The sequence below is a fragment of the Erpetoichthys calabaricus genome, chromosome 1 (assembly GCF_900747795.2).
Source record: "Erpetoichthys calabaricus chromosome 1, fErpCal1.3, whole genome shotgun sequence".
Classification (NCBI taxonomy): Eukaryota; Metazoa; Chordata; class Cladistia; order Polypteriformes; family Polypteridae; genus Erpetoichthys; species Erpetoichthys calabaricus.
The window spans coordinates 315,093,946-315,120,126 of NC_041394.2; the positions used below are offsets into that span (position 1 = coordinate 315,093,946).

General features: G+C 38.6%; 1 protein-coding gene across 2 annotated transcripts in view; it reads left to right on the forward strand.

The window, feature by feature from the left end:
* Positions 1-26,181, forward strand: part of scube1 (signal peptide, CUB domain, EGF-like 1) — a 527,308-nt gene that overhangs the window by 429,356 nt on the left and 71,771 nt on the right. For both annotated transcript variants that reach the window (XM_028817682.2, XM_028817689.2), the window contains one exon: positions 15,747-15,863. In XM_028817682.2, the coding sequence (XP_028673515.1) occupies positions 15,747-15,863 (117 nt within the window). The remainder of the gene's footprint in view (positions 1-15,746; positions 15,864-26,181) is intronic.

Sequence of the window (26,181 nt, forward strand, 5' to 3'; positions counted from 1 at the left end):
GCACAAACTGATTTTTGAGTCTTGGTATCTGCACACCTCGTTCATGTAAGCCAGTGTTTCTCAACCACTGGGTTGTAGGTTGCTGTCATTGATTCGCGAGTGGGTCATGGTGGGTCACTTAAGTGATTAAGTGATTATAGCGCTGCTCAATATGTTTCACCATTTCTAAGTGAGCTTGTCTCACCAATGGTGTGGTTGGCAATTGCTGCAGTTATTAGTAAATTTAAAAAGGCAAAACAGGGTGGTGTGACCATAAAGTTTGAGAAACACTGGTGTAAGGGAAGGAGAAGTGTGCCGGATGCATAAGAATTAGCCATGTGCAGCTATGCTGATCAAAACAAACCTTAAAGGACCCTCCAAGAGACAGAAAACATAAAAGATTCTGTGAAATAATAATAATAATAGAGAAAAATGTATTACTATTTTTACATTACTGTTTTTGCCTTGATAGGTGGAGTGGTAGTTCTGAGGCTAGGGATCTGTGTCGGCTGTCGGAAGGTTGCCGGTTCGATATCCTGTAAACACCAAAAGTGACTGTACTCCGTTGGGCCCTTGCATAAGGCCCTTAAACTGCAATTGTTTCATCCTGGGTATGACATTAATCTGCATCCAGCCCTGCAAGCAGGTCCTCCAACTTACAGGGAAAAATTTGGGGTTGGTGGCAGGATTGGAGCCTCACACTGTTCCAGTGTAGTGCTGAGGTGTCACCTGCTGCACCTGGGTCCCAATCCAGGTGGTTTGTCATTTGCTGGGCACAGCAACTCTGTCTTGATGGAAGAAAAAAATCCAAACCATCTGAACAGATGAGCATGGACAAATAATTGCCCCACAGATTGGAATTCTGTGAGCACAATTATATATATTTCACTTATTGCTAGTTTGTGGCCATTTGTTGGTTGCAGCATCAGTACACAAAGGAAGACAACCAAGAGATTGCTACCTCTTCAGCTCCACCATCGCTTCTCTCATTTGTTCTAAGCAGGCAGTGCCAACACAATTATGTGATAAACAAGAGGTGTATTGCCTCTGTGGCTTCTAGTGGATGGATCTCACCATTTCTAGAATGTTATTAACCTATTGCTTTCCTCTGGTTGTTGACCATAAGTATGAATGGCCTCAACCTGGTCCACTGTAAATTGGTGCATGCCTGTACTATAAATATTTAGTCCATCCTCCCATTTTGGTTAAGTGTGTATCCAATTCAAAGATGTGAGAAGTTAGACCTTATGTTGCAGTAATGCAGTAAGGCAGGAACCATGTCTGCGTAGTCATACAGGGTTATATAAACATTTTTGTAGCAAGCTATACTACATCCATTCATTTTCTGTATCTACTTTGTCCAGTTCTGCATTATTAGGGTACTGGGAATCCCAGTATGGCTTCAGAAAATTAATGAATGTGTGATTACATTTTTCTGCTTTCCTAATGGAAGAATTAGCCAGTAAGGATTAGTTACTGGTATTCAGTGTTGTGCAAGTTCACACCCCACAAGAACTAGCTCAAAGTTCAGTTCACACAGATTAAAATGAATAAATTCAAGTTCATAGTTCACCATTTCAATTTTGAACTAGTTCATATTCAGTTCATTTTGTATTTTTTAAGGAGTGAGAATAAATGACCCATGAGTATACTTTTTTCAATTTTGCATGCCTTATATTAGGCTATTTCAGTGTTCTTGAATAAAATACAATAATTATGAAGACTTATTTATTTAAATACACTTTATTGAGTTATACCCAGCATCAAACACGTAATATCCTCCTGGTCAAAAAAGAAATTAAATAGATGCAAGTATACATATAACTTACCACTCTATTTCCAATCATGTGACACAAATGGTGACTGTGGAACCAGCGCGTAGGTGAACTAACCTCTTACACTGCCAGTCAAGATTCGAGTCACATATTGCATATCCAACGGGGAAAAATATACAGTGGCCTCACGAAGTACAACATTTTCCTGAAAGCAAAAGCGGAGCTTCACCGCATGCTCGTGTCAGCGGGGGTGCAACTTAAGCACAAGCAGGCAGATACAGACAGTGCCTATTTGATTTTGCGCTATTTTTTTCTGAATGCAAATAAATTGCAAAAAATTTGTACGAAATAAATATTTGTAAAAATCCACTATTTGTGCTTATCTGAATACCGTATTCGGATTTGGCTTCACCCCTACATTACTGGGTAAGGCAAAACGTTTAATCTGGATCTAAACCAGATCCAGAATGCCACATAAAACTGAACTAGCTTATGTTCAATTTCTTCGCTTGCAAATACATTACATTAAGTTCACTATTCTTAGAAAAATTAGCTTGTTCAATGAACGCGCTCTTTTGAACTAGTTCATGCACAACACTGTTGGTATTAACTGAATAGTCAGTTTTATAGTTTAGTAGCAAACCCACTAGAGAAAGACACACACACACTATATACAGTACCTACAGGACAAAGGATACATAGTGAACCCTAAGTTTAGCCTGCCTTTCTGTAGTCATATCAGTTTTTTAATTAATAAGTGTCTTTAGATCATTGTTAATCCGTTAATGGGAAGAAACTGTAAATTATAAAATATATTTATAAAATTATTCTCATTTTGTTGATTTCATACTTTAAAGAAATTACAGTATTCTGAGTAGCGCCTGTAGACATTCTTAATTAAACTATAAACCTCATCAGATTAATGGAAAGACTTTAAGGAGTGCAGTTTCATTCTTTGGCTATGTTTGAGATGAAGCTGCATGGTTTTACTCCTGTAGGTAATGTAAGTACAGTAAAATGCAGGCTTTTCTAAAGAGCCTGAGCTGTGTCAGTGCTGTTTGGGATCATTAGCTTTTGGTGATTTGGGGCCATAGTAAAATATTGTTTCTTTCAATCAAGGGAATGTACCTTCTAATTTTTTTATTTATTATTTTATTTACTTCAGTTATCACAACTATCCTTTACCTCACATGAGAGAGGTGGACTTTGCGCCATACCTTTAAATATGAGATATCAGTTGGACTTTCTTCCACTTAGTGATTGGTTCAGTCTCAGACTCTTGCACACTGCATTTAGCAACTGTCATGCATCACAGTCTTTTAAATTGCTTTGGAGAAAGGTATTTACCAAATACACCATAAGGACCAGTCTTTTCAAGGACATTTATTGCAAAGTTGGTGTGATCTTTGTTTAATGGACTGGCATCAAGGAGTACTCTGTATGCCACAGCAGGGTCCCCTGTTGTAAAGCCTTCTTTCACTTTTTCCAGTGTTTTGCTTTCTCATGAACACTAACACCTGAACAAAGTCTTCCTGTAGTCAAATTTCTGTGGATTAATAAGCCTTGCTGATAGAAAAAATGCTTTAGTGTAGTGACAGGTGCTTTGTTGCTACTATAAAGAGGCTTTAAAAGCCTTATTGTTAGTATGTGAGCACTTGCAAAGCTGTAGGAGAAGGGAATTACAAAATTACAAGTAAGCAAAGTAAGTACGTTTTTAAGTAAATCAACTTATTCTCAGATCTTTGAAGTTGAAAAGTGAGTCAGTGGATTGGTAGAAGTGTGTGATGTGGGTTAGCCATATTATTACTCAGACTGAAATTAGAGGTGTAATAATGTATGCCACTTTGTTCCTGTCCCTGGCAGACCATTAGGGTACCATTTGTAAGGTCCCAAGCATAGGAGGTTTATAAATTGCAGTCACGCACATTCAGGGAAGCCCCTAGGTGTATAGAGGACTGTGATTATTGTTTAGTTTCATGCTCCCTGTCTGGCCAAATTTCAGAGTAATAGCTGGAGAGTTATGCTTTTTCAGATGCACACTGGAGTCTTCAAGATTTGCTGTTTATCGCTTAAGTGCAATATATAGACATTTTATACAAGTTGAGTGTTTTAGAAGGGAAGCTGGTCTGGCTTGGATTTTCATTGTTCTGGCATTGAATCCGAGCTGAAATCAGAAATGGAAAAAACAGTGTATTCAAGAATAACTGATTTGTTTCCTCATTTACAGAAAATCTTACTTTGGGATTAAATTAATATATAATTTCCAATAATAATTGTCTAAGAAAAAAGGTAGAAGATCCACATCAAGAAAGACACACAGTTAAGAAACAGATTTAATATTACTTGTATTACGTTTAACATGAATAGAATTGGTGATTTTAGACTCCATGTAATCTATGTTTCCATCTTTTGCTCTTAGTGTTTTACAGTTCAGGACCATGAAGAGTCAGATCTTATTATGCCAGCACTGTGTACATGTAAACTCCAAGAGTCAGTGGAATGTAATATATACACTTAAACAATGTGAGAGTCACCAATTAACTGAGTATCACACTGAGTATATCTCTGGGTTGTAGATGTAAAGAGAATACCATGTGGATACAACAAGAACACATAACATCTAATCAAACAAGGAGTCAAGCTAGCCCCCTAGTGTTGTGACACAGCAGTAGAGAAGATCAAGACTATTAAAGTTTTAAGGATAATCTGAAGAGAGAGAGAACAGGACAGAGTGAGGAAAAGTGAAAAATAATCTGTTGTTTCCATGATGGATGTAGATTATGAGCTCAGAAAAATACAAAGCCAGAGAATGATAATCCATGACTGGTACACAAAACTGAAAAACACAGTAATGAACAAAGAGTAATGTATCAATAGACTACAGAATGCGAAGAAGGAAGCAAAACCAAGAAAAGTTGTACTTGCCAATGAGAGGATGAGTATGAAGTATGAAGAAGGTTCTCAGAAATCTAAATTATAATAAAATCACAAAGAAACAAAAAGAGGAATTGGTGGTTATGAGGGGCTGACACATGTTAGCAAACGCTGAAGAGATCAGTTGTTTAATGATTGTTTTTCTCACCATCCCTTCATCTTCTAAATTTGATTTTTTCTTTAAAAAGTTGTGGGTAAGTGGAGTCTCTCCCACCAGCATTTCACTGAAAGCAGGAACTGACTCACATGTACAGGCCAGTTTAATTCAGTTCAGTTCCATGTATTGTCTGCTTTTAACACTAGAATTACCAGAGTCTACGAAAAAACTTGTAGATCCGGCCCACCTTAAATCCATTCGCACCTCTCCGCCAGTGTCCTTTGTCCTCTAAATGTGCAGATAAAGACAAGCTGCAAGCAGCCGGCTATTCCATCCCCCCACCGACTTAGAACGTGCACAAACTTCTCCTAGCTCATGCCTTGATTGATTATCTGGGAGTGAAGTGGAGTTTTAGAGTGGAAATAATAGATCGTTATTTGGAACACATGCATGTCATGTGTGTTCCGTTTCAGTAATCTGTGTAAACACATTTTTAAAACAAATGTTTTTCATATTTTAGTAGTAAATGACAAAATGTAGGCATAAACTATATAATGTATGAAGCCTGACGTCCAAAGATCAAGTAAACACTTTCACAAAAGGTTCAAGGAATAGACAACAGCCTCCGTAGCGTAGCAGTAAGATTTGCTGAGTTGTAATCAAGAGTCCCCGGTTCAATCCCGACTCACTCCTACATGTGCCGTTTTCAGTAGTGAGCTGCTCGTATTGTTAATATTATACAGTACACACATACACTTGGTTTGTGTCTGTAACATATGGTGTGCACTTACAGGACTTGTAAAAGATACTGTTTTTTTTTTCATTTTTATTCTCTGTAAATCACTATCACGATACATACTACTGACACCCCCCCAACCCCCAAGGGATCTGACGCTGTTAGTGTTTATTTGAAACTGGGAATAACTGGAGATGTGATTGGTGTTTTGAGACAATGGAACTGGACATTCTCTCCTCAAGTGGCACGTGCCTGTGACTGGGCCAAGAATCAAACCTAGGTACTGGGAGCTGTGAGCCAGTATGCCAGTGTGCATGTGCAGTCTAGGAACATTACCCAGGAAAAATTATTTTAAGCAATGAACATAATTATCCTCCAAGAACAGAGAACAAGTATAGTAGGAGGGCTCATGATGGAAAAATACAGGCACTAGTATGGCTAAATTATTATAAAAGGCAAACAGAAATCATTATGTACGAACTATAGCAGTATCTAGTAAAAGGTAACAGACTAAATTATTTACAGTATTAGTACTGAAGAAAGTTGTGTTAAGGCCCATAAACATCAAACAAGACAAATTATATTTTTTGTAACATAATGTTACTGCATATATGTACAAATTATATTAAAGAATCTGTGAATGAACTGATATGTAATGGAGGAAAAATGAAGCATATTAACAGCAAAACATAAGGGAACTACAAATTGATAAGCCATTGAAAGACAGACAACTAAGAAAACATGTGCCTTGGGCTTGTTCTTAGAGTAGAACTCCTGGTGTATGAGACAAAGTATAAAAACAAGCTGCAGTTGTCATTATCACAAGTTTAATGTTACCAGGGTAGGAAAATGTGGGTGGAAATGGCAATGTATTGTTAAAAAGCTGATATGTAGTGTTCAGATTATACAACATGAAATGATTACTTCTTTGCTTAATGTTTAATGACGCTGCCCACCTATTCATTTTCCTCAACTCCCTTACTGTAATGCATGTAATGTTCTCATGCACACACCTGGTAGATGATGGCAAAATTGGATGCCATTGTGGAAAATCCCCTCCAGAAGGTGCTCTCTTTGAGCAGTTTTAGCCACAGGCTCATTCCACCACAGTGCGCCTCTCTGGGCAATTCAATGCTTCCACTCGACGTATTCGTTAAGTGTATTTTTATTTATTTATTTACTTATCAACTAATAGATCGATAGGCTGTATTTTTTCTCTTGTTAGTTTGCATCCTTGTTTTTTATGTTTCTGCTGATGTATGCATCATATTTTCCCCCAGGGATTAATAAAGTTTATCATAATCTAATCTAGGTGGCGCAGTGGGTAGCGCTGCTGCCTCGCAGTTGGGAGACCTGGGGACCTGGGTTCGCTTCCTGGGTCCTCCCTGCGTGGAGTTTGCATGTTCTCCCTGTGTCTGCGTGGGTTTCCTCCGGGCACTCCGGTTTCCTCCCACAGTCCAAAGACATGCAGGTTAGGTGGATTGGCGATTCTGAATTGTCCCTAGTGTGTGCTTGGTGTGTGGGTGTGTTTGTGTGTGTCCTGCGGTGGGTTGGCACCCTGCCCGGGATTGGTTCCTGCCCTGTGTTGGCTGGGATTGGCTCCAGCAGACCCCCGTGACTCTGTGTTCGGATTCAACGGGTTGGAAAATGGATGGATGGATAATCTAATCTAATCTAAATCATTCACTGATCCATTTGATTTTAAATTTACTCTTTATCTTTCAAGGTTGTGAGGAGCCAGATCTTATGCATGAAGTTTAAAATAACTGTGGACAAGGTGCCAGTTCACTACAAAGCATACTCACTCTCATACACACACACTCACTCATTCCAGTTCTGAATTGCCAGTTGGTCTATGGTACACATCTTTGGGTTTTGCATGAAAACTGAGTACCCCAACAATTTCTATAAAGTGATGTGATTCAAATTCAGGTTCATCAGGCTGTGAAGCACTGGTTTTAACTGCTGTGCCACTGCACTACTGATATTTCTTTAAATAATTCTCTAAAATGTGGAGCTAAGTGTTGAGTTTTCTAAAAATTTACAACACATTTATCTTGTTATGACTACTATAAAATCTACCACCTTGGTGATGTTTGTAACTTGTAGGAAGCAGTGAGGGCAAAACTTTTAAATAAAACTTACTGTATAGCAAGTGGTATAGCAAAAATCACAAATATATTTATTTAAGATCATGAAAATAGAATATTAAACACAAGAAGATGCTCAGTGTATCAGGTTTCTTTATTTACTTAATTTTCCAGATAGGATCCAGCATCAACTGATAGGCATTAGAATGCTTTGCAGTTTTTATTTATATTCACGCAAGATTACGGTTACTGTCTTCTTTTAAAATTGTAGCCATATACCATACGGTGCCTTTGTGGCTGTGAGGGTGTATATGTGTGACCAGTAAAGTGATGTCACAGTGACTCTTTTGGGAGCTATGCATTGATACAGTGTGCCAACAGTTTCCAACTGCTTGAATGTGTAGCTGAAATTCTAGTGAAAACTCCAGAGATAATCTATTTGTATGTTCAGATTTATGTATGTAAGAACAGTTGGTGACTTTATTACTGTTTGTCCCTGTATTGGTGAGCCTATGTGTGTGTAAGTGTGCCCTGCTCCCGTTTCAGTTTGACCATCTTGCTCATAGTACTGCTGGCATAGACTTTGATCCCCTGTGACCCTAGATAAAATTAAATGTGAATGGATGGATAAGTAGCTACCTTTGTACGTTCTGGAAAACTTTAGAATTGTCTGACAAGAAGAATTTGTGTGGAATACAATGTTCTTCTTTTTCATCTTCCCTGAATATTCAAATAAACAACATTTTCCAGGGCAGTACATTTCTTAGAAGAGAACAGAGCAATGGCAACGTTGTCAAGTCGCGCTCCAGTGATGGCACTGCAGACATACTGTAGCTTTCAAAAACAAGCTTCACCACTTTGTCAAGACACTCCAGACTAAAATTCAGCTGTAAGAGACTGCTTTTTTATATGTCACATTTTGTAAAAAAAGGCCATCTCAGATCTATTTACAGGACCTCTCAATTAACATTGATATTTTTAATCATCCTAATTGATTGACTTGTTTGGAGTGTCACCTGTAGGGGGCAAACCAGCACCCCAAACCCCAAACACAACAACACAGACACAAGTCTGTGATTTATTGCACAAGTACCTTCAATACAGGCTTCTCTGCTGAACACACCACCCAATAAACGCTTCTCTTCTTTCTTTCTCTTCTCTGTTTTTCTTTCCTTCACACCTATCCTCCTCAGTGAGCTTTATCCTCATCCACCCAAATCTGACTCCATATGTGAAGAGGAGTGACTTCTTTTATCTTAGACTCACAAGTACTTCTGGTGTTACTGCACTGCATTCAGGAAGCACTTCTGGGTCAGACAGAACCTCCCTAAAATGAGGAAACCTGCTCCCCACAGCTCCCTCTGGTGGCTCTCACGAAAGGCTGTTCATCGGAACTACAGTTCCCATGCAGCCCTGAATGGGTTTATATATGGAAGACCCACCAGAGAGCTGCTGCTGCCACTTGTACTGGGGAAACACAAGACCCCAGGAGGTGGTATGTCTACGTTTCTATGATCAAGTCTTCCCAGCCAGGTAAGGAACCATCCATCCTGGCTGAGATACCAGCCAACCTTTCTATTCTGTATTATAAGTCATAAAATGATTGAAGGAATAATTTATATCCCATGACCTTAGTATATCTACTTGGATTTCTTAGATATTTAGTAGGCTGTATGGCGTTTTTTTTTTTTTAAACTGAATACAGAAGACCTTAAAACAGATCTCTCAGCTTTGGTAATTGATAGCCTTTACATTGCCCCAAATATTGTATTACCTAAGGTCCTTAATTTACAAGATGCCCTGCAAAATACCTCTTTAAAAGTGTTTTCTGAGGAATTCAAAGGTGAATGCATTTTTAGTGTGTTATTTCTTTGGAGAAAGGTATTATTAATTTCCATTAGATGTAATTCAGCCCCATAAAAATGTCACTATGTAGTGGTGATTAATGACTTAAATGACTCTAAATTCTTAAAGTATAGTTTTCTACGAAGGAAGCAAAAATCATTTTTCATTCATCAGTTTGAAGAATTTTAACATTCTTTGGGCTGTTGTGAACACGATATTTCAAATGTCGTGTGTTCAACTCTTTAAAGTGTTGTGCAGGCCCTACACTATACATTGTGAATAGAAAATTGATCATGAGCTCACATAACCACTAAAAGCGTTTTTCTTTTTTGACTTGTCAGATGTTCTTTTTTGCTTTTAATTATTTTAATTATTAATACCCTCCCCTGCTGTGGTTTATTCAAGTTAAATAAACAATATGGTGACTAACGTTAAAATGTGATGTTGTCATTGTTGCCCTTTAACTAAAATTATTTACATAATTCCTTTGGTCAAAGCAGCTTACAAATCCAAATTACAGGATGTCATTTGCAGTTGCTCTTGTAGTATCACTAAAGAGGAGCACACTTAGATGCAATTTGTTTACAAGTTATACAAATGCTGAAATTCCTATTGAATGTTAAACCAAATAATAATAAATGGATATATATTCAAGCAGCATGGTAGCACAGTGGATAATGCTAATTTTGGCTTCAAGTGCAGGCCTGCTTATATTCTCTATTGGCTCTGGATTCCACTTACATCTGAAAGCATTAGGTTAACTTGTACCTGTAAATGTTCCTGATGTGACTGAATGTGTGTCCCAGAGGAATGGCAGACCTTTGCTACTAAGATGAAGACATGGAGCTTATCTGGGTAGGAAAAGGCAAGAAGCAAGAAATCTGCATACACCACCAGGGTATGGCAGGGACCATGAAGACCACTCCCACACTTGTGCGCACTGGACTGGTGTATGCAGCCCTCCATTTACAAATCCATTTTTTCTAATGCCAGTCCCAGCAAGAATGAACCCTCTCGTGGTTGCACATTCATCACAGGATATGGTAACACACAACTACACACCTTCACTTAGGGTTCATTTTGAGGCACCAGTTAACCTAATATACGTGCCTTTGGGATGTGGGAAGTAAACGGCAGTGCCTTAAAATAAATCAAAATAGTGAACAGCTGTACAACCCGGACCAATTCAGAACTGCCAGGTAACCCAACATACACTTCGTTCAAAAGGAGAAGGAACTTGGACACAGGAAGATCATGCTTACTAAAAACATACAGTGACTGGGGACAAGAATTGAACCAAGCTTTTTAGAAATGTGAAATAGCCACAATCGTTGCTGCGCCAATGTGCTCCTGAGAATGTAATTTTACATTGACATAATGTATATCGTAATATTCTCAGACCAGTTACTGTAAATACCAGGGTGTGAGGCGACACAGCTTTATATTGGCAGCATTGTGCACTAGGAAGGAACCACGGATGGATGAGGTGCTAGTCATTTAGTTTGTCATTTATTCTAACATGCCTATCCTTGAGATGTTGGAGTAAAACCAGAAAACCTACTGTACATAGACAAATCCATGCTGAATGTTTAAACTCCACATAGACGGACTCTCCTACCTTTTGCTCTTGTTTACAATTGCCATATTGTAAAGTACACAGAGACATTACATTTACCAGGTCATATTGTGAAAATATTTGAAAACTCGTTGCATTTTTGAGGCTGTATGTACTTGTGTGTGTTTCATCATATGCTTAGTGAACAATAATTCTGTATTTCTGCCACTCTGTTGAAACCTATGCTCAAAGTGTGCAGCTCATATTTTTATAAGCACAGCATTGAAGAAAGGAAGAGCTTGGCACATTCAGTACAGTACATTCGAATATATAAACATATAGCAACATAAAGAAGGTCCTCTATAGTTAGGTAATAGATTTAATTGTCCTCTAGAGCAAGCCTGTTTACAGATGTTGATCTCAGGTTAATTAACATCATAAAATTAGCCTGCTGCTTTCAGAAGAAAGGCATTCTGTAGTGAATCCATGTGGGCAACATGGATTGAAGTTCTTAGAAAAATAATTACAAACCAGTTGTGTTTACAAGTGCAGTGTTACTTGCTATTTGCATTACATGATGAACAAGCTGCAGAAAAGCTGTTTCATGAAGAAACTGGTTGTACCCTTCGAATACAGAGAAACATTGGATTTAATTACATTTTAAAAATAAACCAGCCATGTGTGCTGCAGAAAACTTGATTAAAGACATTGTGGAAACCACTAAATGTTTGTATGTTGCTTGCTTCGACTTTATGGCTCATTTGAGATGAGCATTATCACAAATGAAACATAATGTTCTATATAATGTAAAATGTCATATTGTATTATTATAAATATAAAATATGAAAGATTCACATTAAATGGCAAGTACTAGGAGTGTCACATAAAATATGGGATCCATGAAAACAATTAACTTTATTCAGTTTGGAATCTATAGTATCTCATCTCAATATAGTGTCAGCCACTTCTGGATTCTTACTGTTTAAATGTTTTACTGCATCCCTGAGCTTTTCAGTTTCATACAATGTTGTATTCTCATTTACATAAAAAAACATGCCTGTCATAGCGTATGCTGTGAGCCACATTACGTAAAAGAGATTGACTATATAATAAGGTCCATATGTGTGTATCCAGTCTTCAACAGGTAACATGGTTAGTTAATAGATAACACTGTAAGGAAAAAAGATGGATTGTTCCACCCTGCCTGCACTCTCTTTTTCACCTCTCTTCCACAATCCCTGTTACTCTGTACTGTTAATCCCAAATATTTAAACTCATCCACCTTCACCAACTCTACTCCCTGCATCCTCACCACTCCACTGACCTTCTTCTCATTCACACACATGTATTTCATTTTGCTCCTAGGACTGTCATTCCTATCCTCTCTAGAGTATATCTCCACCTCTCCAGGGTCTCCTCAATCTGCTTCCTACTCTCGCTACAGATCACAATGTCATCCGGAATCATCATAGTCCACGGGGACTCCTATCTAATCTCGTCTGTCAACCTGTCCATCACTATTGCAAATAAGAAAGGGCTCAGAGCGGATCTCTAATGTAATCCCACTTCCACGTTAAATGCATCTGTCATTCCTACCGCAGACCTCACCACTGTCACACTTCCCATGTACATATCCTGTACAACTCTTACATACTTCTCTGCCACTCCCGACTTCCTCATACAATACCACAAGTCCTCTCGAGGTACCCTGTCATATGCTTTCTCCAGATCCGCAAAGACACAATGCAGCTCTTTCTAGCTTTCTCTATACTTCTCCATCAATACCTTCAGAGCAAATATCACATCTGTGGTGCACTTTCCTGGAATGAAACCATACTGCTGCTCACTAATCATCACCTCACTTCTTAACCTAGCTTCCACTACTGTTTCTCATAGCTTCATGCTGTGCCTCATCAATTTTATTCCCCTGTAGTTACTGCAGTCCTGCACATCCCTCTTATTCTTAAAAACCAGTACCAGTACACTTCTTCTCCACTCCTCAAGCATCCTCTCACTTTCCAAGATTCCATTAAACAATCTGGTTAAAAACTCCACTGCCATCTCTCCTAAACACCTCCATGCTTCCACAGGTATGCCATCTGAACCAACAGCCTTTCTGTTCTTCACCCTCTTCATAGCTAAGAGGAAAAGAGGAAGGCCTAAGAGAAGGTGTATGGATGTAGAGAGAGAGTACATGCAGGTAATGGGTGTAACAGAGTAAGATGCAGAGGACAGGAAGATATGGAAAAAGATGATCCGCTGTGGCAACCCCTAACCTAAGCAGTCAAAATAAGAAGTTTTTATCTTTATATTTATGTATTTATGGAACTGAACCCTGTGGGTTGTGTCCAAAGAAATTTTATATCAAATATGATTGACAGCTGTAGTCAATTGCTTAGGGCTTTGCAGTGAATTTATGGTGAGGACCAAACTGAACAATATATCTCTTCGAGGAAGCATTGTCTCGAATTGAAATAAGTAATCTGACACAGATTTTAGAAAATAGTTCTTTGCATGCAGCATTCTAGACAGAGCAAAATTATGCTCTTGCCTAGCAGTGTGTTGAATGAACTGTAAAAAATTCAAGACCTTCAAGTGCATAAAAATAAATTGTTCTCAGAATAGGAATTGACAACAAATTTTAGATACAGTAGATTGGCCTGCCTTTAAAGTATTTTCCAATGTTGCTAATGTCATGTAACATATTCCAGACTGCATTTGGGAGTTCTTTTATATTCACCTTACTTCCATCTTTGATTTTAATTATTGCTTTTCTTTTCTAAATCATGCAAGGAAAGTGAATGAGAAAACTAGTTACTGGCCTGGAGCCTTTATCAGCAGAATTGGGAACAGTGCAGGAATGAGCCCTGATTTGGAATCACAGGTACTTCACAGGCCAAAGTCATACAAGCTCTCTAAATCTAAGCAATCAGCAAGTCTCCAGTTGTCCTAATACACAAGTTTTTAGAATTGTGATTGTCCTTTGCCCTCAGCCTACGACTCCTGGGCATTTTGTAGTTCATGGTCGAGCCCCCAAAGTGAGAGAATGATAGACTCAGGTAACAGTTTTTAGGAAAGTGCAAAATATCAGACCCTTTTTTGTTGTGTGTTCCCTACAAGTAATAAATAAATTGTGCATTTTTACAATTCAACCAGTCCATTCTAGTGATAGAAGATAAACATTTGTAAATCAAGTTGAAAATACTTTAAAAAAATGAATTCCAAGCAACGAACATTCTTTAGTGTTAATAGACATAAAAATAATCTTCGCTAGTAACTGGATTAAGACGTGTAGCACCACCACCATGATTGATTCCACACCTCCCTATCTTGGTCGTCGGAAGCCCCCATTCCAAAACAATTTGTCTTCACCACTATCATTCCATTCCCGATCTCGCTTCCTCTCTGTTGCTCTCTCATTGTTTTCCCATTCTGTCAGACCATGCACTCACCTTTCATCCACCATGGGTACGTTAATCAGGGACTCAACTGTGCTCACTTCTCCTTCCTTCTCATTCTGTGATATTCAGCAGTTCAGAATATAAAGCTGTGGCTTCTCCTCACCCTCAAACTCTGAGGGATTAAAACAAAATCAGTGGCACTCATCTGAGAGACTACTAACCGCCCTTCTCTATCCCCAGACCTAAATTTAAATACTCCTGGCATTAAATACTCCAATGTTGAAGAAGACCAGTTACTCTTAGCTGCCAGTGATTGTCTCATTCCCCTTACAATGCCCCCACATGGTCCACGCAGTGCCTTAGTCAGCTTCTCACCATCTCACCCCTGTGTACCCAAATCCACATTCAACCACCTCTAGCAGTTACCAATTATCAGTCTCAATTTGGACCCCTCTGATATCCTTTCACTCATATTCCTCTCCCCAGCACCCTTTTCCCAAAAGCACCAGGACGCATTTCCGTGCTGCTCACAGCACCCCCTCATGGTACTTACAGGTACACCCACCAAGCTGATTAATTAAAAAGGATCTATGGTATGACCTGTCACAGGGATGTGTCAGCAAAATAGTAATAATAATAATAATTAATGTTTTAGTGCCTTCAAAGTCAGTATTGGTAGTAGGGGTGGAATTCAGTTAATGGTTAATATTGCATAAACATTAGAAAATTTTTCTTTAAACGTAAACATAAATGCAAGGAACATGTTGTCATGTATTATAGTAGATAATAGTGTAAAAGTTACATGAACTGGGGTTAACATGCTATTTTTCCCTTTTGTTCCCATGTCTGTGCAGTGTTTACTCACATCCTGTTGAGACGATTCATTTCTAATGCTAAATTGTCCCAGTACACAGGTGTATGTGTGAACATTTTCTGTAATGGTTTGACTTTCAGGGCATTGTTTGTTCCTGTCATTTGCAAAACGGCACCAGAACAAGAAGTGATTCCCTGTGACACTGCTTTTGTATTAGACTAGGCAGTTTCAGGAATTGTGGATGTAATTTTAAGATTTATTGATATTTTTCCTTTTGAGGGGAACAGAGTTAAATAACATGGAGTATTTAATTTCTATTTTGCCACTCATAAGTAACATTTGTGTTTTTCTCAATGTTTATTTTAATTAGTACGCCGAAAAGTGTAATCCCATACTATTGACAAAATACTAAAGATGCCAAGCAAAGCTTCAAGTGCTGCCTCTGCTTTCAGAAGAAATATTCATGGGCACGTTCTGTCTTCCTATTTTACCTGTTTAAATGTACAATTCTTTTTTGCAGATATTGATGAATGCTCATTTGAAAGAACGTGTGACCACACGTGTATCAACTATCCTGGGAGTTTTGAATGTGTATGTTTCAAAGGTTATACACTCTATGGGCTGACGCATTGTGGAGGTATGTCTTTTATTTATGGATTACTTTTAATATCTCACCATTCCTGGTTAAGCATAGAGCATTTACAAGCATTCTAATTTAATTTCACGTCTCAGTGATTGTTACTTTCTCAGCTCCCCTAAAGTAAGGCCACATGGCAGTGAGCAGACTAGTTGTCTTGTAATAACATACTATTTGCAAACATGTACTGTAAGATAGCAGAAAAAACAAACTTCACTTTACCAATTTGATTGGTTTATTTTCCACAGGGTCTGTCCCCTATTTGGAGTAGTTACTCCCACTTCTGACTGGAATACTTTAGGCCTTGGCAATTTCATTGTTCTTCACAGCTTCCTCAAGACTTACTGTTCATTTTTGGCAAAAATGTGCATTTCATAATCCTATTATTGTCCACTGTTTTAATATGACAAGGGAGATAAACAGCCCTCCATAATGTTTGGGACAAAGACACATTTTTATCTATGATTTACCCCTCTGCTCCACAGTTTAAAATTACAAATCAAATAATTCAGACAAGATTAAATTATACATTGCAGACTTTAACTTAAGGGTATTTGCATACATTTCGATCACACCATGTAGAAATGACAACAATTTTATACATAGTCGCCTGTTTCAGGGCACCCTAAAGTTTGGGACACAGAAATGGCAGATCTATTAAAACAGTCATATTCAGTTCTTTGTTGCATATCCCTTGTATGCAATGACTGCTTGAAGTCTGAGATTCATAGACATCACCAGGTGCTGAGGATCTTCTCTGGCGATGCTCTGCCAAGCCTCTAATGTAGCCATCTTCAGCTTCTGCTTGTTTTAGGGGCTTGTCCCCTTAAGTTTTCTCTACAGCACATGAAAGGCCTGCTCAGTTAGATTTAAATCGGGTAACTTGCTGGCCATTCAAGAATTTTCTATTTTTTTAGCTTTAAAAAACTCCTGTGTTGCCTTAGCAGTATGTTTGGGATCATAATCTTATTGTAGGATGAAGTGCTGTCCAATGAGTTTGGAGGTATTTACTGGAACACCTCAGAATTCATTGTGACACTGCCATCAGCAGTGTTATCATCAATGAAGTTAAGTGTGCCAGTACCTTTGGCAGCCATCCATGCCCAAGCCATAATATGTTTAACAGATGAGAGGTGGTCAGCTTCGGATCTTGGGCAGTTCCTTTTTTCTAGAATTTTGCAGGCTCTTTTAAGTACTATTTCAGCAAACTGTAATCTGGCCATCCTGTGTTTGTGGCAGACTAGTGATTTGCATCTTGCACTGTGGCTTCTGTATTTCGGTTCATGAAGTCTTCTGAGGGTAGTCGGCTCTGGCATATACACATATGCCTCTTGAAGACTGTCTGTGATCTGTCAGACAGGCGTTTGCGGCTTTTTCTTTACCATAGTGAGGACACTTCTGTCCTCAGTAGTGGGGGTTTTCCTTGGTCTACAAGTTCCTTTGTGATTACTGAGCTCACCACTGCAGTCTTTCTTCTTAATGAGATTTCAGACAGTTGATTTAGGTCTAGCTCTTGTCCTCGTGTTGTACAAAGGCAACTACAGACTCCAAAGGGTAGAAGCCAGCTGAGGTATCTTATGAAGGAATGAAACACACCTGAGGAATCACAAACACCTGTGATGCCAATTGTCCCAAACATTATGGTGCCATGAACTAAGGGGACCATGTAGAAAAAGTGTTGTAATTTCTGCATGGAATGACCGAAATGTCTGCTAATACCCTTAAATTAAAGTCTGCAATGTGCACTTTAGTCATGTCTGAATTGTTTCTTTTGTAACTTTAAACTGTGAAGCAGAGGGGTAAATGCTAAATGTGAGGACTGTGTGTGTGTGTGTGTGCATGTGTGTGTGTGTGTGTGTGTATATATATATATATATATATATATATATATATATATATATATATATATAAAATAAACTGTGGTGGGCTGGTGCCCTGCCTGGGGTTTCGTTTCCTGCCTTGCGCCCTGTGTTGTCTGGGATTGGCTCCTGCAGATCCCCGTGACCCTGTAGTTAGGATATAGCGGGTTGGATAATGGATGGATACAGTATATATATATATATATATATATATATATATTTTTTTTTTTTTTTTTTTTTTTTTACTGTGTATGGTGCGCCTAGGATGTGATACCATATTCTAATAACAAATCAAAAATATTCTACTAATTTGATCATTATTATTAATTTTATTATATATATATATATCTAGTTATCAGAATATTTAAATATTGTTTATACTGTAAAAAAGTACACAATCATTTCTAAGAGAAACATTAAATAATGTAAAGAACAAATTAACAAAAATGAAGAGCTAGATTTACTGCTATAGCAATCTCAAATTATTGACAAAATGTTTTACATTCATATATAATAATTACCTTTGACTTGAATGAGTATTTTCATGAAGCTTTAAAGATAATCTTTCACATGGTTCTAAAGACTATATCCAAAGCTACTCAATCATTGTTTGATTTCTACATCTTCTAATAGAAATAATGTAAAATGAATTTCCACCGCTGTGGTCGGCTCTGTCCCTCCTACTTGTCTTATGTCCAGCTAGACCTGGAACTGAATGTGCAGAAGATGGACTTTCAGCACAAGGAGAGTATCAGTCCATGAGCCTACAAAAGAGAACAGTAGTTGCTTGTGGAAATCCAATGTCAATATGGGCTGTTGCTGACGAGAGTTATTGATTGATAATGCTAGCAGGAAAATGCTCTCTGTATAGGATTTGATGATGTTTTTTTCTTGATTGTGCAAAGAATTTAATTTGTTTCTATGAAATTTAATTAAAGATGTGCTATGTATTTTATAATTACAAAATAATGATGTAAATATTCCCTAATGAATAACTGCATAATGTTGTCATTACCTGTGGTCATTTGAGTATCTATGGAGGTCTTACTGCTGTGCTTTATTTGAAATTGCTTCAAGTGTAAATCCCTCAGACAAGGTGTGCTTGATGTCCTGGCTTGCTTTACACAGTTTCTTTCTCATTCTCTTACTGCTCCGCCTTCTCTTTTCTGCTGCTTGCTAATTGTTAACAGTTCTTCCAGAGTCTACCCCCTCAACATTTTAATTAACATGAGGAACCCCCAGCTCCACTCTGACCCTTCCCTGCTCTAGCAGTTCTTTTTAAAGAGTCTCCATTTGCAGTTATCCAGTGTCTTTTTTTCAGTTTGACAATATTGCTTAAGTGGAACAGAAATATAAACCTAGCTGTGCCGCTCGATTCTTCCATAAGCAGTGGTCCTCGTTATTTTAACATCGCTTGTTCTTTCTTTAGCAATATAAAAGCATAAAAGAATTTGCCTAAGTAATAAGCAAATAACCTCCTCACATTGATGCTGATACACTTTATTTTTTAATGATTTTAAAGTTACTTCTACAATTGGTGAAATCTATTTCATAATTTGGTCTTTCCAAAGAAGTACTATTCACCATCTCTTCTTTCAAATTCTTGAACAGACGAGGGTCATCCTACTTTTAGAAAAAGCAAAATTTATTTTTCATTTCTTTTAGATCACAGCAGCCTTCTATTTGAGGTAAAATGAAGCTTTGTAGGTTGCCATGGATGATTCAAAAAATGCACTAAAGAATGTCACTGACTGTCAGTCGAATGGAAACTGTATCATTCATTTGAAATCAGACTACCACATGGCTTGCAGGGTTCACAGAACCTGAGCAGCCTTTTTCATTTTTAGCACTTTCACAGTACACTTCAGTAAATCTGAATAGGGCAATGTCTTTGTCTGTCATGAATTGGACATTTAACTGTTGAATGCTTTGAAGCTGGGATCCGGGTTTTGACATTACTAGCTAAAGCAGCACAAATGATTGACTTCAGTTATGCCAAACTTGACAATAATGTAGCCATACACTTAACTCCATCAGTAAAGGACTAAGCACATAGGGCCTACTCACAACCAGTTAGTGGTTGGGCCTCATGTGTACAGTAGCCTATGTAAGTGCTGTATCAAAGAGCTTAAAGCAGCATTTTCTCTAGCAAAACCTTTCCTTTCCATTTTAAATTCTCTTCCCCTTGAATTACATGTATCCCTTCTTTTGTTTTAAATTCATACCTACCCTACCCATCTTGAACAGTCCACGCTGATTTTGTACACTTCACCTTTTAACGCTGCTATCCCTCTTGATATTTTCTGCTGCTTGAACTTTGGAGCAACCATACAGTGTTCAAAGGAAACCACTTAATCCAGACCAGAGTCGCAGGGGGTGTGGGAAACTTTCCCAGGTAGCACAAGACGGGAACAAACCCTGGACAGGGTGCCAGTCTATCGCAGCACAAATACACACACCAACCACACACTAGGGCCAATTAGGGTCTCCAATTCACCTAACCTGCACGTCTTTGGATGGTGAAAAGAAACCAGAACCTGCGTAGGAAACCCACACAGTCACAGGGAAAACCTGTAAGCAACACATGGGAAAGACCCGGGGCGTGAACCCTGGTCTTCTTACTGTGAGGCAGCAAGATTAGCACTGCACCACCGTGCCACCCTTCACAGGAAAGTAAATATGGAAAATAATAATGCAGTTTTGTGACTGTAATAATTGTAAAAAATACAACACATTAAACAACTAAACACAATAAATTCATAAACACAACGTTTTCCTGCAAGAGAATCTAGGGCTTGCAAACTGTTTCTGTAAAACCAACCAGAGTATTTAGAGTACTAAACACTGATATATAGCTAGAGCCATTAAATAATTGGAGAGAGCATTCCGGGGCTGTTTTGGTGGCTTTAATTACAGTTTTCTTTACTATCCATTATCAAGTCTGCTATATCCTAACTACAGGGTCACGGGGGTCTGCTGGCGCCAATCCCACCCAACACAGGGTGCAAGGCAGGAAACAAACCCCAGGCAGGGCACCAGCCCACCGCAGGGCAAACACACCCACATACCAAGCACACACTAGGGACAATTTAGGATCGTCAATGTTTTCTTTATTATATATATTTTTTATATTACAAGAATGTTGGCTTGTGCAGATCAGTAAGCTGTTTAGATACCTGTTTTTGTGCAAACTTTACGGTGCCCCAAGTCATTATGCACTGTGGCATGTGTAGATTCATAGCTGATATCCAAATGTGGATAATGCAATCCGTCGGTCTTCCCTGATGAAGGCATTCTTCATGTCGATGTGGACTTGCGTATGTAATGTTGACGGCTGACCAGCTAGAGCTTCGTCGGTTACACTTGTTTTTCCTGAGTTAAGCCTTTCTGCCCATTCATAACCTTTTCCAAGAGTCATACTGTTTTCACTTCCATTATGAGCCAGCACCCTTCAGTGAAATTCCACAGGTTTCACTCCTTCTGCCCAAAGAAATCTCAGTACAGCACATTGCTCAATTGCACACTGATGCAATCCCACAGTAGAGCATCCATGTTCATTTGACATTGGCCTCAAATATACTAATAGCAGAGAACTGCACTGTGTGTTCAAACTACCTGTAAGCCATCGCAAACATGTTATATTGTGTCAGATTCTATCTGTTGTGGTTACTGCACAATTTTTCAAATAGTCTTTACTTTCTGATTTGCCCTCGTGTTTATAAATCATTAGGTTATTTAAAAAAACGCACAATGGGATGACTGAGAGAACATCCATGCATTATCCAACCCACTACATACAGAGTCATGGGGGTCTGCTGGAGCCAATCCCAGCCAACACAGGGCGCAAGGCAGGAAATAAACCCCGGGCAGGGCGCCAGCCCACTGCAGGACACACACACCCACACACCATGGACAATTTCGGATCGCCAATGCACCTAACCTGCATGTCTTTGGGCTGTGGGAGGAAGCCCATGCAGAAACAGGGAGAACATGCAAACTCCACGCAGGGAAGACCTGGGGAGAGAACGCAGGTCTCTTAACTACAAGGCAGCGGCGCTACCACTGCGCCACCATGCCGCCCAACTGAGAGAACAACATATCTCATCTCATCTTCCCATTTGCTTGTCCTGACGAGGGTCACAGTGTGAGAAAACATAAAGCATAAATATATATAGAGCACAAAAACCACATTTCTCCTCTGCTATTGTGCTATTCATGAAGTGGCTTCCCTTCTTTCCCATCCTCGCTCTAAAAAGCTTTAGTCACACTGAACCACTAGCATCTCTTCATTTCTGGAAATGACCTTTCTTCAGCTCACCCACAAACCTAAAACTTCTTGTTAGTAGTAACATTTAAAAATCCACAACGATGTTCCTTCTGAGTAGAGAAAGTGGACAGACTGTATTTTTGATTTTGGTGTACAGTTCTATTAAAAAAATATTAATTTGTTCTACAATTTAGATGTCACTAATTTCACATTGCAGAAATGTTTCCAGACATTGCACTGTGCACGTAGGCACTTAACCACCTGTACGTCATTTCTATGAACATGACACAAGATCTGATAAATCAGATGTCTTAAAATGAGAAAGCTTACACCTAGGTCAGCTTGGTTACTAGCTACAAAGTTTACTTTAGCTTTGTATACTGCTAGGTTGCCTCTAGGGAAAGATGAAACTCTGAACTGAGAATGACTGGAGCAACTCCAGATTAAAAAAAAAAGAAAATTTTGCGTTTCTAAATTATAGCACAGTTCTCAGTGACATTATCAGTAACATTGCTAATTGCTTTTGATATAAAATTCTAGATGTTTGTAATAAAAGTTTTGCTGGTTTTTTTTGCCAAACCATTTGATTTGTGTTACTTGTCAAATCCTGCAAACTAACACTGTTTTATTTCAGTGACTTTATATCATCTCCTTCTAGTTTTGTGGAGTTGTTGTATATCTGAACAGTGATAATGTAGGCAAAGGATATGGCTGAGCTTTCTAATGCTGCCATTATAGCAGATAAAGAAAATATTTTAAATTTACTCTATCTATCTATCTATCTATCTATCTATCTATCTATCTATCTATCTATCTATCTATCTATCTATCTATCTATCTATCTATCTATCTATCTATCTATCTATCTATCTATCTATCTATCTATCTATCTATCTATCTATCTATCTATCTATCTATCTATCTATCTATCTATCTATCTATCTACCTATACACTAGCTGTGTAAGCCCGGGGTCCTAGAAACTATTGAAATCATCAGAAAAAAAATTGAAATGTACAGATGTCAAGTAATTGAAAGGAACTACTCTGGGCGTCTCTCTCCTAGGTTTCATTTTGCTGACATGCTCGCCTCACTTGTGTATTAGCGGTGGGGGAAAAGTAAAAGGGATACCATTTTGCCAATGTGCTTGTCTCGCTTGCGTAAGAGATTCTCTCTTTTCTCAGCGGTTTTACTTTGGCAACAGAGTCACTTTCTTCTTCCGACTCATTAACTTGGGGCTGCCTTGCTGGCTGTCTGAGCTTCATGCTGTAGTAGCCTCGCACTTCCGAGCCGGACAGACACACACACTTCCACGCGTAGACTTTTTTATATATATACAAGCTCTGCACACAGCAATGGTACTCAACCATTCACCAAACTCCCCACCCCAACCCGCAACCCAGTACACTTCCTTTATTGGTTCAGGGAGAATCTTATTGCATTACTTCCAGGGTTCAGTTACATAATAAGCAATTGTCCTCCGGTCACAATCAAGATCACCGCATTTCTAAACTTTTTTCTGCTTTAGAAGGGCTAAGATTACAAAATATCTCTGTGGCCTCCTTCCTCCTTAAAAAGGATAAGTGTCTGTGTTTCTCCCTGTGTCCATCTGATTGCTATATCCCTGTCATTGCAATAGATCACAAACATTAACACTGCTTTTACAAATTCCATTCCCAGTGACTAATAACTGAGACATGTGTACTGCATGTGTCATTCCAGCAGATGGTGCTTCACAAATATTTTTAGTAATGCATTTTATTATTGCAAGTGTTTGTAATGGAATGACAAATGTAATGCATTTTATTACTACAGTATATGCGTTACAAAATGCATTTCAGTAGACTGTGCACTACAAATGATAATGCTGAGGTCTACATTGAATACTGTATTAGACAGATAGAGCAGCTAGTCCACCATAATAAAAGGATATGTGTCTGTGTGTCTCTGCAGTTTATTATGTGTCTGTCATTCCAAACGATGGTGCATCGTAAACATTTTTTTAGTAATGCATTTTATTATTGCAAAAGTTTGTGATGTACCATCTGTCAGATAGACAAATGCAATACATTTTATTACTATATGCATTACAAAATACATTCCAGCAGAAGGTGCACTGCAAACGTTAATGCTGAGGTAACATTGTTATTACGAATCCCATACCAAATGGTATATAACATCCATTCCATTGTCTATTTCAAATTCTAATGATGAGAAGTACATGATTACTTAGATTTCAACTTGTCTTAGATGCAGAGGACAGCTAATATTTTATAAAAGGACAGCACAGTTCCCACCATACCAATCATAAGCAGGGAGCTGTCCCCTAGTGGTCAGGAGGTATTTCACTGGCCTCCTACCATTTCCCCCCAAATCACTACCTCCACCAGTTTCCCTTTCTGGGCACACAAAAAAGTACAGGAATGACTAGTGCCCCCTTGACATTACTTCTTACCTGTAGTAGCCTATGTAGTTGTATTCTGACAGCCAACCACTCCTTATTGATTTTGACTAGTGCTTCTGTCTGACACTGTGTATATTCTATGCAATGGACTACTATTCTGCCCTATACCCAGTGCTTCCAAGTTACGCTCTAACATCTTGCCGGGCCAGATTAAGACCTTTAGAGGCCCTAAGCACTTAAAAAAGTTTGGTGCCCCCATACTGTATATATGAGCTGCGCTCACTCTCAGTGAACGACTGAACAGGACGGCCGATATGACCAAGACAAGAACAATCACATGAGCCTCGGTGGTCTGTGTGACAATTACCACATTCTAATTTTGTTTTAATATATATCATTAATATCTATTACTATTTTATTATTATACTAGAGGGCTTCGCCCCCCGCTCGCTTTGCTCGCCAACCCCCCCAGCCTGCCCTGTGCGCCAGCCACTTTGTGTCTCTGCCGCTCGCATACTGTATGTGGATTTCACTTTCACCAAACAACAAATCTTTTATTTCTCATGGATACGCCTCTTCATTGGGAAGAAACACTAATTTTTCCTAATGGCAACACGAATTAGATGATCTACAAGTCTCTGACTTAAAGTTTAAATCTGAACAATATATTTGATCTCTTTTTGCTGTTCCATCATTTCACCGAGTAATAATTTCCGTTTGTTTGCATTAATGCAATCTTTACTATCATTTTTTTGAGACTTTCCAATTTTAGTACTTTCATTATCTCTAACCTGCTCTGCATGTGTATAGCGCCAAGGTTTTTGAATTCTTTACGATGTTCTACTTTGTCATCTACTCTTTGTCTTTTATTTCCGGCCCCAGGCGTGGTTAAATCTCTTGGCACAAAGTCTCGTGGGACGTGAAAGTATCTCTCTGAAAAAGTCTCGTCTCGTCCCAGGATTTTTTTTATGATAATAGAGAGATTTATTATTGCATATATCTGTATGTATTTTTTAAATTTAAATTGGGAGACACATTTTAAGGGACCTGGTTCAGCTGCACCATTTGCAGTTTTGCACCATATGGTCTATGGTAAATCTGGCAATGGAAAATCTTTTGTGGTGCCCCCCTTTCCTTGATGCCCTAAGCAAGTGCTTAGTTTTCTTAATGGTTAATCCAGCCCTGACGTTTTGTGTCCCTCTAACAGAAAGACATTGGTGGATGTATGAATGGATGGATGTGCGATGACATGTATTAGTTAAATTATGTAGCATGATTAATAGGTTATCAGTATTGTAATATATCACATTGCATTCAAGCCCACTTAAACATGGTTTCTGGGGACCAGAGCCTATCCTGTAACACTGGACACATCTCTGGACAGGATGCTTGCTGATTATAAGGCCTACTTACATGCACACCCAGGGGGGCAATTCAGAATAGGCAGTTAGCCTAACATGCAAGCAGGTCTTTAGTAATGTGGAAGTAAAAGTGGAGAACCCAGAGTAAAATCCACATGATATGGAGAGAATGTGTAACATCCATATAAATCCAGGACAGTGGATCTGTGAAATGGCGATGCTACTCACTGAACTACCACACTGCCTTTGTTATCTGCATATGTTTGTGAATATTTTCTATTTCAAGATATGCACAGCACTTTGATGAATCCTGCAGAGGATGATACAACATGAAAATAAACTGAATTAACGAGGATGGACAGGATTAGAAATGAGTACTGTGACAGATTGGGGGCGCTCTCGCTCCCTTGAACCCTCAGACAATGCGT